The following is a 12,960-nucleotide window of genomic DNA, read 5'->3' on the forward strand; positions in this document are numbered from 1 at the left end:
TCACCTGTGGAACTTTAAAAAGAATGCTCTGGGGGACTGATTAAAATACGTTAGGGGGCAGAGCCTGCTTACTGAATAACCCAGGGTGATTCTCGTATGAAGCCGGGCGAGAACAGCTGGACACAGCTCCCTCTCCTCTTCCTGCTGGCCGTATCGTCCTTTGCTTCCAGGTCCTAGAATTTGTCCTTTGTCACTTTCTATCTCCCCAGGGCCAGGAACAGTGACAGGCACATAGAAAGTGCTCAGTGAATTATTTTGTTATATTCATTAATCCGTTCATTTATGAAAGAAAATTCCAGGGAAAGTTTGTGGGCGGGGAGTCTTCTGAGTTGCCACTGCCCCCTGCTGGCCACTCTGCTGCACTGCAGATAACACTCAGGAGTCAGGGAACTGGCTTCACTGGGTTCCCTGGTTCATCTGAAGGCTCAGCACGGGAAGGAGGCGCTTCCCAGCTTGTGTGGTTGATGGAGGGACTCAGTTCCTTGCCGCCGTCACCCTCAGTGCCTTGCTACATGGCCAGTTGTTGCTCCGAAGACAAGAATGCGCTAGCAAGACAAAACCAGTCTTCGGTCATACCCTCACAGAAGTGACAGCGTTTCTTCCTGTGAGTTTATTGGTTGGAAGTGAGTCACAGGTCCTGCCACAAAGAGCATTAATGTGGCAGGTGAAGACTGTTGAGGTCTGTCTTAGCCTTTCCACTGCACTCTCCTTTAGATAGGAAGGGGAAGGGCATTTCGGGCAGAGGGATCAGCATCAACCCACCTAGCACAATATGGCCAATTCGATGTAAAGCCAGGAACCAGCCAAGAGGAGGGCAAGAAGCCGACGCACTAAGCTGTGACAGCCCATCCAGGAGAACCTGGCTCTTCCCCCAGTGGAACAGAATCACCAGCTATGAAATAATAAAAGACCCGCCTACTCCATGTTCTAAGCTGAGGGCCTGAAGAGTCAGGTTGATGACAAGCTGGCGAATAATACCTCTAAGTTGTAGAAATCACTCAGATATTACAGGAATCCTTCAGGTAAAAGAGACAGCATGTCATCTCTTCCGAGAAGTTTCGCTAATCAAGTGAGCACTGAAAGCTGTTGATAGAAGCTAGTTTCTCTGAAACACGGATGGCAGGTGCAGCTGTGATGTGTAAAGACCTGGGTCTTTGTACAGCAAAGCAAGATCCAGAAGGAAAGAAATGTTTTAGGATTTGACATGGAGAAACTGAAACCTTTGTTCTCTGTGCGAATGCAAAGGGGTACTGCTTCTGTCGAAAACGGAATGGAGGTTCCTCAAAAAGTTAAACCTAGAATTGCTATACGATCTAGAAATCCCACTTCTGGGTATATACCCACAGAACTGAGGCAGTGTCTCACAGAGGGGTTTGCACACCCGTGTTTGTGTAACAGCATTATCTCAAAGTAGCCAAAAGGGGAAGCCATTCAAGTGTCCATTGATGGGTGAATGAAGAAGCAAGATGTGGTCTCTTTATACAATGGAATATTCAGTTCAGTTCAGTCGTTCAGTCATGTCCAACTCTACGACCCCATGGACTGCAGCACACCAGGCCCTCCTGTCTATCACCAACTCCCAGAGTGTACTCAAACTCATGTCCATTGAGTTGGTGATGCCATCCAACCATCTCATCCTCTGTCGTCCCCTTCTCCGCCTGCCCTCAATCTTTCCCAGCATCAGGGTCTTTTCCAATGAGTCAGTTCTTCACATCAGGTGGCCAAAGTATTGGAGTTTCAGCTTCAGCATCAGTCCTTCCTATGAATATGCAAGACTAATGCCCTTTAGGATGGACTGGTTGGATCTCCTTGCAGTCCAAGGGACTCTCAAGAGTCTTCTCCAACACCACAGTTCAAAAACATCAATTCTTTGGCGCTCAGCGTTCTTTATACTCCAACTCTCACATCCATACACGACTACTGGAAAAACCATAGCCTTGACTAGACAGACCTTTGTTGGCAAAGTAATGTCTATGCTTTTTAATATGCTGTCTAGGTTGGTCACAACTTTCCTTCCAAGGAGTAAGCATCATTTAGGCATCATATTCCATGGAATATGACTCAGCCTTAAAAAGAAAGAAGATTCTGACACATGCTACGGCACGGATGACTCTTGAGGACATCGTGCTAAGTGCAATAAGCCAGTCACAAAAAGGCAAACGCTGTGTGGTTCCAGTTACATAATGTTCTAGAATAGTCAAAGTCATGGAGACAGAAAGTAGAATGGTGGTTGCCAAGGGCTGGTTGGGAACGGCGATGGGGCATCAGTGTTAGATGGGGACAGTTTCCATTTGGGAAGATGAACAGTTCTGCACATTGCACAACAGTAGGAATGTATTTGACCCTCCTCAACTGTACACTTAAAATGGTTAAGATGGTCCATGTTATATTGTAGATTTTACCACAGTTTAATTTTTTAAATAATAAACGTGTTTTAATGTTTCAGGATTTGTAGTCTTGTATGCAGAACAATTTTCGCTGGGTGTCCATTCCATCCAGGTGCTGAAAAGGAACTATATCACACGCTGGCCCTGGAATGGGTTAAACCAGCAGTTCAACTCTCCAATAATTCTTAAGCTAGTAGGCATCATTTACGATGCTCCTACTGTATCTCTTGAGGTCATTTATGCTGCTCCTACTGTATACCAGGCCCTGAGCTTCAAGTATGCTGTAACAGGGTTCAAGCATGCCTTAACAGGCTCATCTCAAGTGAGAGAGACTGTTATTAAATACAGTACAGCGTAGGCAGTGTTGTGGTGGAGGAAGAACTCAAGAGACCAGTGACTCAGTTAGGGGTAGGGGGCATCAGGGAGGGCTTCCTGGAGGAGGAGACATGAGGACTGCGTGTTGAAAGACAAGACTTACCCAGACTGGTTGAGCAGGTGAGGTGCAAGTTGAGAAGCAGGGGGAAGAGTTCATAATTTACTGAGTCCATCATTTACTGAGTACCTACATTTCAAGGGCATGCTAAGCACTTGTACACATTATCTTATCGAGTCTTCCAAATCCCTGTGAGATAGGTACTGCTACTATTTTACCATTGAGGAAGCTGAGGCTCAGAGAGGTTGTGGCCCCTGCTGGAGGTCACACAGCTAGCCAGTAGCAGAACCCAGATTTTTAACCCAGATTTCACGGCTTAGTACATTCTGCTGTGCCCACATGTAACCCAGGCCCAGAGGTGGTAGAGGGAAAGGTGAATTTGAGACAGTTCAGTGCGAGGCGGGGTTGCAAAGAAAGGAGGCTGCAGAGCCTGGCCTCAGATCACACGCGCTCAGAACGGGAGGCCCCAAAGGTTCGCGTCATCTCATCAGAGCTCCTTTTGGCTTGCGCTTCAGCGGAGGAGTCCCTGGCCTGTGACAACCCAGGGTTGCCGGAGAACGGGTACCAAATCCTCTACAAACGACTCTACCTGCCTGGAGAGTCCCTCACCTTCATGTGCTACGAGGGCTTCGAGCTGATGGGCGAAGTGACCATTCGCTGCATCCTGGGACAGCCATCCCACTGGAACGGGCCGCTGCCCGTCTGCAAAGGTAAAGAACCCCGCCCCCTCCCAGGGTCATGGGGACCGAGGGATCCAGAGGTGCCGGGACTGACTTGCAGTGACTCTAAATTTGCTTTAAAAAGCCGAGCTACTTTCACTACAACTAAGACGCCACCGTTATTTTCTGCACCGCTGAGACAGGAAATGGCTACCAATTAAACCATGACACCGTGCCTTCTCCGTGCTTAGCATTTTTGTTTCTACTTCCTAAATGAGCTTCGATTTTTATCATAAAGGCAAGGCTGCCTGTTTGTGACTCCTGCTTGGACAGCATGGCTTAAACATTTCCTGCCGCCCGCAGCCCCTTCTCACAACCACCTGTTTCCCGAGGGTGATGGGTATTCCCCTGTCATCTCTGGGGTGTTCTCCCGAGATGCTCACCCCCATCTCCTAAGGCTACTGGTCCTGGACTGAAGGCTGCACAGGCACAGGCATCGTGAGCGCCACCTGGTGGCACTGATTGTAACTCTCGTGTGGTTGTTAAACACCCCCATCTCCGAGATGGGCAAAAGAGGGAAATGTATTTTAGAATCAGTGAACTCTTTCTAATCATTGAAATTAAGTTATGACGTACCTAGTGAGATTTGGGTCCACTTATTCGCATCTTTGAGGTGTGATGTTCTTAATCGTATCCTGAATACATTCAATGCTGTAGGCAAGTGGATTTAACCTTTTAAGATATTAATACCGTTTTTTAGAATCAGGCAGAAATTCTCTGAATTCTCTCCCCAGGGGAAGAGAGACATACAGTTTCTCTACATTTCTCCTTGGGAACCCATAACTTCAGCAGATCCCAAATGCCTGTTCATGAAGTTCAGCATTAGGGCTTAAAAATACTTTCCCGGCCAGAATTTCCACTTCTTGGTATGGGCACAGAGTAAGTGAAAACAGGTATTCGGACCAACACTGGTACAAACGACCAGAGCAGCGTTATTCACAAAAGATGAAAACACCCTAAGTGTCCATCTGCTGATGAGTGGATAAGCAGAATGTGGCATATTCATATAAGGGAACACTGTTCAGTCATAAGAAGGAATGAAATACGAATCTGTGCTACAGTGTGGATGAACCTTCAAGAGGTTATTCTCAGTGAAAGAACTAGACACACAGAAGGTCACGTAGTGTAGACTCAGTCGGAGGGAAATACCCAGAATAAGTCAATCCACAGAGATGGGACTGGTATTAGTTACATCCCAGGGACTGGGGAGAGGGAGAGGTAACTGCTTAATTGATACTGAATTTCTGTTTGAGATGAGGAAAAGGTGTTAGAACTAAATAGAGGTGATGGTTGTACAGCACTGAATGTAATCAGTGCCCCTGAATTGGACACAGAATTCAAATGGTTAATTTTATGTGAATTTTACCCATATAAAAAAGATTTTCCCCGAATCACCTCATGGAGGCCACATGACTTTATTCTGAGATCGGCGAGCCATTTCACAAATGGGGACAGAGAGGCTCAGAGAGGTTAAGTGACTTTCCCTAAACCACACAGCTGGTAACAAGATAAGCCTAGGATTTGCACCCACCTCTGCTAATGGTGAATTCCTTGCCTTTGAAACCCCGCCAGGTTTGAATTGGTCCTGGCCCCTCAGTTGTGACAGACTGCCCACCAGGAAAGACACTGCCTTGGGAGATAATTGCCTTTGTCTCTCTGCTCCATTGCCACTCTCGAGACCTACCCCACCAGCTCTTTAAGGAAGTAATAAATCACTTCCTCTTCCCCAAATAAGTGAGGTTCATCGCTTATGGTCTGGAGTTGGAGAAATGACTGAGCACCAATATAAAGCCACCCCCTGGGACTGAGGGACCCCAGGCTCCAGCCTGGCTCTGCCCTGGACCACCTGTATGGCCTTGGGGAAGCCCTGCTCCTCCCCACCTCCGACCTTGGTTTCCCTTTGTGTGAGATAACTGGGTAAGCCCAGGTCAGGGCTTCTAAGGGAGATCAATCCTGAGTGTTCGTTGGAAGGACTGATGCTGAAGCTGAAGCTTTAATACTTTGGCCACCTGATGTGAAGAACTGACTCATCTGAAAAGACCCTGATGCTGGGAAAGACTGAAGGCGGGAGGAGAAGGGCACGATAGAGGATGAGATGGTTGGATGGCATCACCAACTCAATGGAGATGAGTTTGAGTAAACTCTGGGAGCTGGTGATGGACAGCATGGATGGCGTGCTGCAGTCCATGGGGTCGCGAAGAGTGGGACACAACTGAGCGACTCAACTGGACTGAACTGAAGTCAGGGCTTCTAAGGGAGAGTCAGTGGCTGGGTCAGCAGCTTCAGAATCCTGGAGTTTCAGACATGCACCCCCAAAGACGCCACACTGGCAGGTCCAGGAAAGAGCCCAAGAAGCTGCTTTTTGGCATGTGTTCCCCCCACCCCCAACAAGGCCACTGATCACGCTTGGCTCCACATCTCCTTCCATTTCTAAGGTTTCATGGAAGCTTACGTGCCCCCTCCCCATGACATGCAGTCAAGGCCCCATTCATGTCTTGGGTGGAAAACATCTGCCTTAATCTTTCCATTTTCCTAAAGCCCTGGCTCCAGAGATGGCTGGAGTCAGTGAATGAGTTAGTACACTATTTTTTCAGCTGGTTTTGTTATCATCACTTGGTAATGATGGAAGTCAGAGTCACTTTGATCAAAGCTCTAATTAGGAAGCCTTGGTATTAGGTAGGACGTGAGGCTCGCTGAGCCTTTTGGGGGTTACCGCTTCTCATTACCTTATCATACAATCTTTTCATCAAGGCCCTTCACTCTGGGGGTTTGCATCCTTGAACCCCACCTGTGTGGGTATATTTTTTAAAGAGTTTTTTGATGTGGACCATTTTTAAAGTCTCTATTGAATTTGTTACAATCTTGTTTCTGTTTTATGTTTTCGCTTTTTGGCCACGGGGCACGCGGAATCTTAGCTTACCAGCCAGGGATCGAACCTGCAGCCCCTACTTTGGAAGGTGAAGTTTTAACCACTGGACCACCAGGGAAGTCCCTGTGTGGGTATATTTTTGTGCTCAGTTATCATGATGACTTAGATGCCAAAGCGTGAAGATGCCAGCCTCCAGCATCCTCAACCTCCAAAGAAGTTGCACAGTGAATAAACAAAGTCCAGAGAGTTCCAGTCTAAGGCAATAAATGAATGAAAATATGGAATATAAACCTTATATTCCAAATCAATACAAAATAACAGTGAAATTAGAAAGGTTCACATAAATGCATATTTCCAAGCAGGAGAACAGTGTCTCCTCTGGCTGGGCTGAGGACTGGAGATTTCCGTCTCGCCCCTCACCATCCATCAGCCTTTGAAAACTGAAAAGTTTCAAAGTTTGAAAAACACTGAAGAGATCAAAACTATGTAGTTAAGGGCAGAGGCCCCAGGAAGCCAAGCAGGATCAAATCTTGCCTCCATCGCTTAGAAGCTGTGTGGTGTCAGAGAAATCACTTCCCTTCTCTGAACCTCTGTTTGCTCATCTGTTAGATGGAGATGATAATAGTAAGCACCTAACGGGATTGTCATGTTAAGCGCAAATATATATAAAGGTCTTGACGCCCGGTATCTGACACGTGGTGAGTCTTCAGTGATTTCTGCCCTGTTCCTTTCATATGTCTCATCTTCTCTAAGGAACATAGGGAGGGAATGAGGCCAGGCATTCCCACTAATTCCAGAAGCCCAAGATTTCAAACAAACAGACAAATGCAGCACTAACTTCAGCAAATTAGGGCATGGACTTATGCATTTAATCGGGGGGCAGGGGAGCACCGGTGGGGCGGGTGGGGGCACCTTCGTTTCATACAAGCAGAGTGAATTCACCCGACACCAACCAGTGCTCCAATTTTTCTCTTGCAGTTAATCAAGACAGCTTTGAACACGCCTTAGAAGGTGAGTCCCACGAAGAAAAACACCTCATTAACCAAGCTAAGAGCAGAAAGCAAGGGAAGGCCCTTGGAAATCCTTATCCAGGTGCTTAAAAAAAAAAGCAAAAATTCTGCCTTCACATTGCTGAAGCTAATTTGAAAACAAATGATATTGTAAAGAAAAAAAAATTGCATTTGCAATTTATGGTCCTAACCATGACCCGAAAGAGATCAGACGCCAGTTCTGTTCATGATGCCAAGCGGAAAACATCTGGGGGTCCACATGCCTGAGAAAGACACTCTCCTCTTGTCAAACTTTTCAACCATGTGGTGCTATTTGAGGAACTAAATCCAGGAACGCCTCACCTTTCATGCTGAGCAGACTCCTGGTTTCAGGAGGGAAACCTCTTCCCTGGGGGATGCTCTGCGACCTGGTTTTCCCTCCATCTTTTGCTTCCCCCAAATACAGCTATACCTGGGCCCCCCCCACCCCCAACCCACCCCCAACCCACCCCACGCCCGCCCCTTGTTTTTTTGTGTTTGTGTTTCTGATTTTTGGCTGTGCTTAGTCTGTTGCTGCACGCGGGCTTTCTCTAGTTGCCGTGTGCGGAGGCTGCTCTCTGGTTGCGGGCACAGGCTTCTCACCGTGGTAGCTTCTCTTGGTGCGGGGCACAGGCTCCAGGGCGTGCAGGCTCAGTCTTACAGTTGTAGCACATGGGTTTTGTTGCCCCACAGCACGTGGGATCTTCCCAAACCCAAGATCGAACCCTGGCCCCTGCACTGGCAGGCAGATTCTTAACCACGGGACTGCCGGGAAAGTCCCTGTTTTCTATTCTTTTGTTAGGAATCACCAAGCGAGACTTATTAATGGGGAACAGATGCTAAAAGTGATACAGGATTTTGTCTTCTTTTCCCTTTTCAACCCGTCTCATACATAAAATGTTCTGTTCTGTATAACCTTTATCTGGTTTGGTCCAAAACCACTCAAGTCAGAAAATAATAATGATATTTTGTTAAAAAAAAAAAAAAGAAAAAGTTTTAGGGCTTCCCTGGTGGCTCCGTGGTAAAGAATCCACCTGCCAGTGCAGGAGACACAGGTTCAATTCCTGATCCAGGAAGATCCCACGTGCTACGGAGCAACCAAGCCTGTGCACCAGGACTACTGAAGACGGTGCTCCCTAAGCCCGTGCTCCACAACAGGAGAAGCCACAGCAATGAGAAACCCACTCGCCGCAACTAGAGAAAAGCCTGTGCAGCAGCGAAGACCCAGCACAGCCAAAACAAACTAACTATCTTTTAAGTTTAACCAACTGGATGATTTTGAAATTATTTTTGGAGCCGCTTGTCTTTCTGACGCAGTTCACTTAGAATCTGGGGCGGTAGGAATTACATGTCATGAGTTGCACTCTCTTGCAACAGATGACATTTTAATCTGAGCAGATGAAACTGGGGCTCAAGTGTGTACAGGAACAGAGCCTGTATTAGCCAGTCCGCTGGAAAAAGAGGGCATTTATGCTCAACTCAGGCCCTTCCTTTGCTATCTTCCAAGAACCAGTGAACCGTGAGAACGTCTCAAACGCCTGGGGGCATGATGTTCAGAGGGCATGATGCCATTGTGATGTTCTGTGCTCACGCATTTATCATAGGTATTAAAATTGATTTTTCAGGCCCAAACAGTGGCAGTTAATGGATTATAGATTGGCATGCAGCCGAGCTCTGTTAGACGTGGCCACAGAGAATGGCAGAGAAAAACAGAGGTCAAATGTCCAAAAGGGATGTGGGGCTTTGCTTGGAAAACACTCCCATCCCCCCTTCACCTCCACACTGAATTATCATTTTGTTGTTGTTAAGTCGCTCAGTCGTGTCCAACTCTTCGCGACCCCATGGACTGCAGCACACCAGGGTCCCCTTCCTTCACTGTCTCCCAAAGTTTGCTCAGACTCCTGTCGGTGGAGTCGATGATGCCATCCAGCCATCTCGTCCTCCGTCAGTTCTGATAGTTTCTGTGATTTCTGCAGATTACTGGGAGATAGTGGGGGGGCTCCAGGTGAGGCCGAGAGGGTTACCTGGGAGTGTGCAGCCGCGGCCTCTGAGAATCAAACCCGAGTTGGCACAGTTGGGGTGTCATGGGGCGTGTGGGTACCGCGCACTGACCTGGCTGCCCAGCGCCCTCTGCTGGTGAGTCTGATTAAGCAGGTCTAGGGGGGACCTGCCATTCTAGACACAACCCTGTCTTCTCTTGAAGTCGAGCAAATCTGCCTTTCCAGTTAGCGCGTTGCGAGTTTTCTCCAAGTCTTCCCTTGGATTCGGTTTTAACCAGATTGTAACTTTTAATCACCTCACCCCTCCCTAGAAGAAACGAATTGAAAGTGAAAGTCGCTGAGTCGTGTCGGACTCTGCAACCCCATGGACTGTATAGTCCATGGAACTCTCCAGGCCAGAATACTGGAGTGGATGACCTTTCCCTTCTCCAAGGGATCTTCCCAACCCAAGGACCAAACCCAGGTCTCCCACATTGCAGGCAGATTCTTTACCAGCTGAGCCACAAGGGAAGCCCAAGAATACTGGAGTGGATAGCCTATCCCTTCTCCACGGGATCTTCCTGACCCAGGAATCGAAAAGGGGTCTCCTGTATTCCAGGCGGATTCTTTACCAACTGAGCCGAGTTAAAAGCGTGTAATTCTCGGTGGTGTCTATGACCACCCATCCAGGGTTGAGTCTGGGCTCTGTTGCAAAGGACCAGCCCCATTTCCTCCAGTCTCCTCCTCTTCTCCCTTCTGGAGACAGCTCTCCAGGGAGGAAGGCTTTCACCCACTCCGGCATTAGCTCCTGGAGTAGGTGCAGGGCTGGGAGGGCGGGGCCCCGCTCTGGGCGCCGGGTACCCTCACCGGTTGTGTGTTCAGTAGCAGAAGCGGCAGCAGAGACATCTCTGGAAGGAGGAAACATGGCTCTGGCTATCTTCATCCCCGTCCTCATCATCTCCTTACTGCTGGGAGGAGCCTACATTTACATCACCAGGTACAGCGGGGCTCTGGGTGGGGATTGGGGCTCTCAACCCCCTCAACAACCAGCAAGCTGAGGTCTCCTTGTCCAGGAGAAGTCACTTCTGTCCCCTTGACCGCCTCTCTCCAGGTGCCGCTACTACTCCAACCTCCGCCTGCCTCTGATGTATTCCCACCCCTACAGCCAGATCACCGTGGAGACCGAGTTCGACAACCCCATCTATGAGACGGGGGTGAGTCGGTCTCCCTTCTCTCCCCGGGATCTCCCTCTTTGCTCTGAACTCATGGACATCAAAACAAGAGGCTTAATTTCCTCTTGCTCACGATGCCGCTGACAGAAAGGCATGGCCAGTGGCTGATCCCCCCCAGACCCCAGAAGACTACTCGTGATTCTGCAGCATCACAGCCCTTCAGATTCACTGTGTGATGGTGTACAATTGTCTCCCAGTATTTGGGGGGCATAAACTTGACTTGTTCCTTGTCCCTGCTAACCTTCTCGCACTCCCACTTACTCTGAGCTCCTGCGCTGGTTATTGATTGGTGTGTGACAATATTACTGCAAATTTAGGAACCTGAAAAGGCACCCATTTATTACTTCATAGATTGCGTAGGTAAGGAGTCCAGGAACAGCTTATGCAGGTCCTCTCCTCCAGGACTCACAGGCCGCAGTTAAGGTGTCAGTCGGGGCTACATTCTCATCTGAGGCTTGACTGTGGAAGGATCACATCCAAGCTCACGTGGATGCTGATGGCATCCAGTTCCTTGCAGGTTGTTGGACCGAGGGGCTCAGTTTCTTGTAGGCTGTCAACCTCAGTTCTTTTCCATGTGTCCCTCTTGTAGAACGACCCACAACATAGCAGCTTGGTTTTTCAAAATCAGAGAGAGAGAGAGTCCCCTTGTAAGAGGAAGCCACAGTCCTATATAATATAAAATACAGACGTGACATCCTAACACCTTTTCTGTACTCTGTTGCTTAGAAGCAAGTAGTAGGTTGTGTCCACAGTTAAGGGGAAGGGATCATACAAGCATGTGAAAACCAGAAGGGTGGGGATCATGAGGACCACCTTGGAGTCTTCCCACCACAGTCTCATCTACCGTGAAACACAGACAGAATTGCTTATCTGTGTTGACCCACTGGGAAATACAGACTTCCATTAAAGCATATGACAGCAACCCCTTCCAGGTCCAAGTCTCTGACTTCCTGTATCTCCCTTCTCTGCCCTGGGAGCCTGGAGTGTATCACACACACTCAGTGAATATTGGAGAAATGGAACTGATTGCTGCCTACATGTTGTGGTCATTTTAGATTTGCCACTGGTAAGACAAAGTCATATGTTATTTTACACATATGTAGCTTGTTTCTGAATCCTCAAAGAAGGTCAAGCTGATGAAAAATAGTACTTTGGAAAGTAGACCTTATTAAGACTCATGTGTATCATTATGTGTATTAGATTTTTGTGTATCAGTCACCTAGAACTATGATAATGCTGAGTAACAAACAGCCCCTAAAGTCAGTCGCTCAAACCAAAAAGCGTTAATTTGCTCATCGATCCATGGGACAATGTTTTTGGCTAGTTTCAGCTGGGCAGTAGTCCTGGTTCAGCAGCCCTCACGTACACATCTGGGACTGGCTTGTTGGCCAATGACCCAACTCTGCTGTCCAGAACTCTCATCTTCTCATCAGCATCTTGATGGTGCCAGAGGCCATCAAGGCATGCTCCGCTTATGTTGATGGCAGAAGGGCAGACACAGGCAGAAACACACATACACTCTTCAAGCCCCACTTTACCATAACCCACTGGCAAAAGCAGGTCAAGGCCAGAGCCAAGAGCACTGCAAAGTCCTTTGTCCAGTGCTGGGTACAGGGAGGAGTGGAGGTCCAGAACCATGCCAGGAGTCCCTCTGCCACACAAGGGGTCACCAGATCTATGCTCCTCTCTCTCACAGGAAACCAGAGAGTACGAAGTTTCCATCTAGAGAGAGTTCCACGTGGGACGGGAACATACAAATACGAACGCAGCTACAACCTCCTCGAGAGACCCATCCAGAGACCATGTGGCATTTGATGGAAACCCCGGAGTGTCGGCTGGCTTTTCTTTAGACTCTTTACTGGAGACTTACTGTTTTATTCGCTGTATTTATTATATTTAAAATCGAGTTTAGGTGTGTGGTCAGATGTATAGCAGCTGCAGCCAAATTCGTGGCACGGCCTCAGTCGTGAAGGTGGGTGGCGGACCTGTAAAACGGCAAACGCAGCAGCTGAGGGAAGAGGGGAAAAAAACAGAACGCAACAGGCTGTATCTCCCATAAGCAACTACGGCTGCATCAGATTGCATGCATCTTCAGGATCCATGCCCATGGTGTTTTCGTACAAATCTAAGGTTAGGTTGGAAAGGGGTATTTCTTGTTGGATTAACTGGGGTTGGAATTTGGCACGGAGACTTAAACAGCTCTGCTCCAAAATCAGTCTGCATCCTTCCTTCCGATTTCCTGGGCTTCTCAAAGGACTCGCCCCAACCTCTTCCCCCCTGGCCCCTCTGAGGGCAGCAAAGTTGTGACATGAA

General features: G+C 48.2%; 1 protein-coding gene across 1 annotated transcript in view; it reads left to right on the plus strand.

The window, feature by feature from the left end:
- Positions 1–12,373, plus strand: part of SEZ6L (seizure related 6 homolog like) — a 71,305-nt gene extending 58,932 nt beyond the window's left edge. Inside the window, exons 13-17 of the mRNA XM_055549959.1 lie at positions 3,336–3,530; positions 7,387–7,419; positions 10,298–10,412; positions 10,527–10,629; positions 12,344–12,373. Of these exons, the coding sequence (XP_055405934.1) occupies positions 3,336–3,530; positions 7,387–7,419; positions 10,298–10,412; positions 10,527–10,629; positions 12,344–12,373 (476 nt within the window). The remainder of the gene's footprint in view (positions 1–3,335; positions 3,531–7,386; positions 7,420–10,297; positions 10,413–10,526; positions 10,630–12,343) is intronic.
- Positions 12,374–12,960: the final 587 nt, after the last annotated feature.

This window comes from Bubalus kerabau, chromosome 16 (assembly GCF_029407905.1).
Source record: "Bubalus kerabau isolate K-KA32 ecotype Philippines breed swamp buffalo chromosome 16, PCC_UOA_SB_1v2, whole genome shotgun sequence".
Lineage (NCBI taxonomy): Eukaryota > Metazoa > Chordata > Mammalia > Artiodactyla > Bovidae > Bubalus > Bubalus kerabau.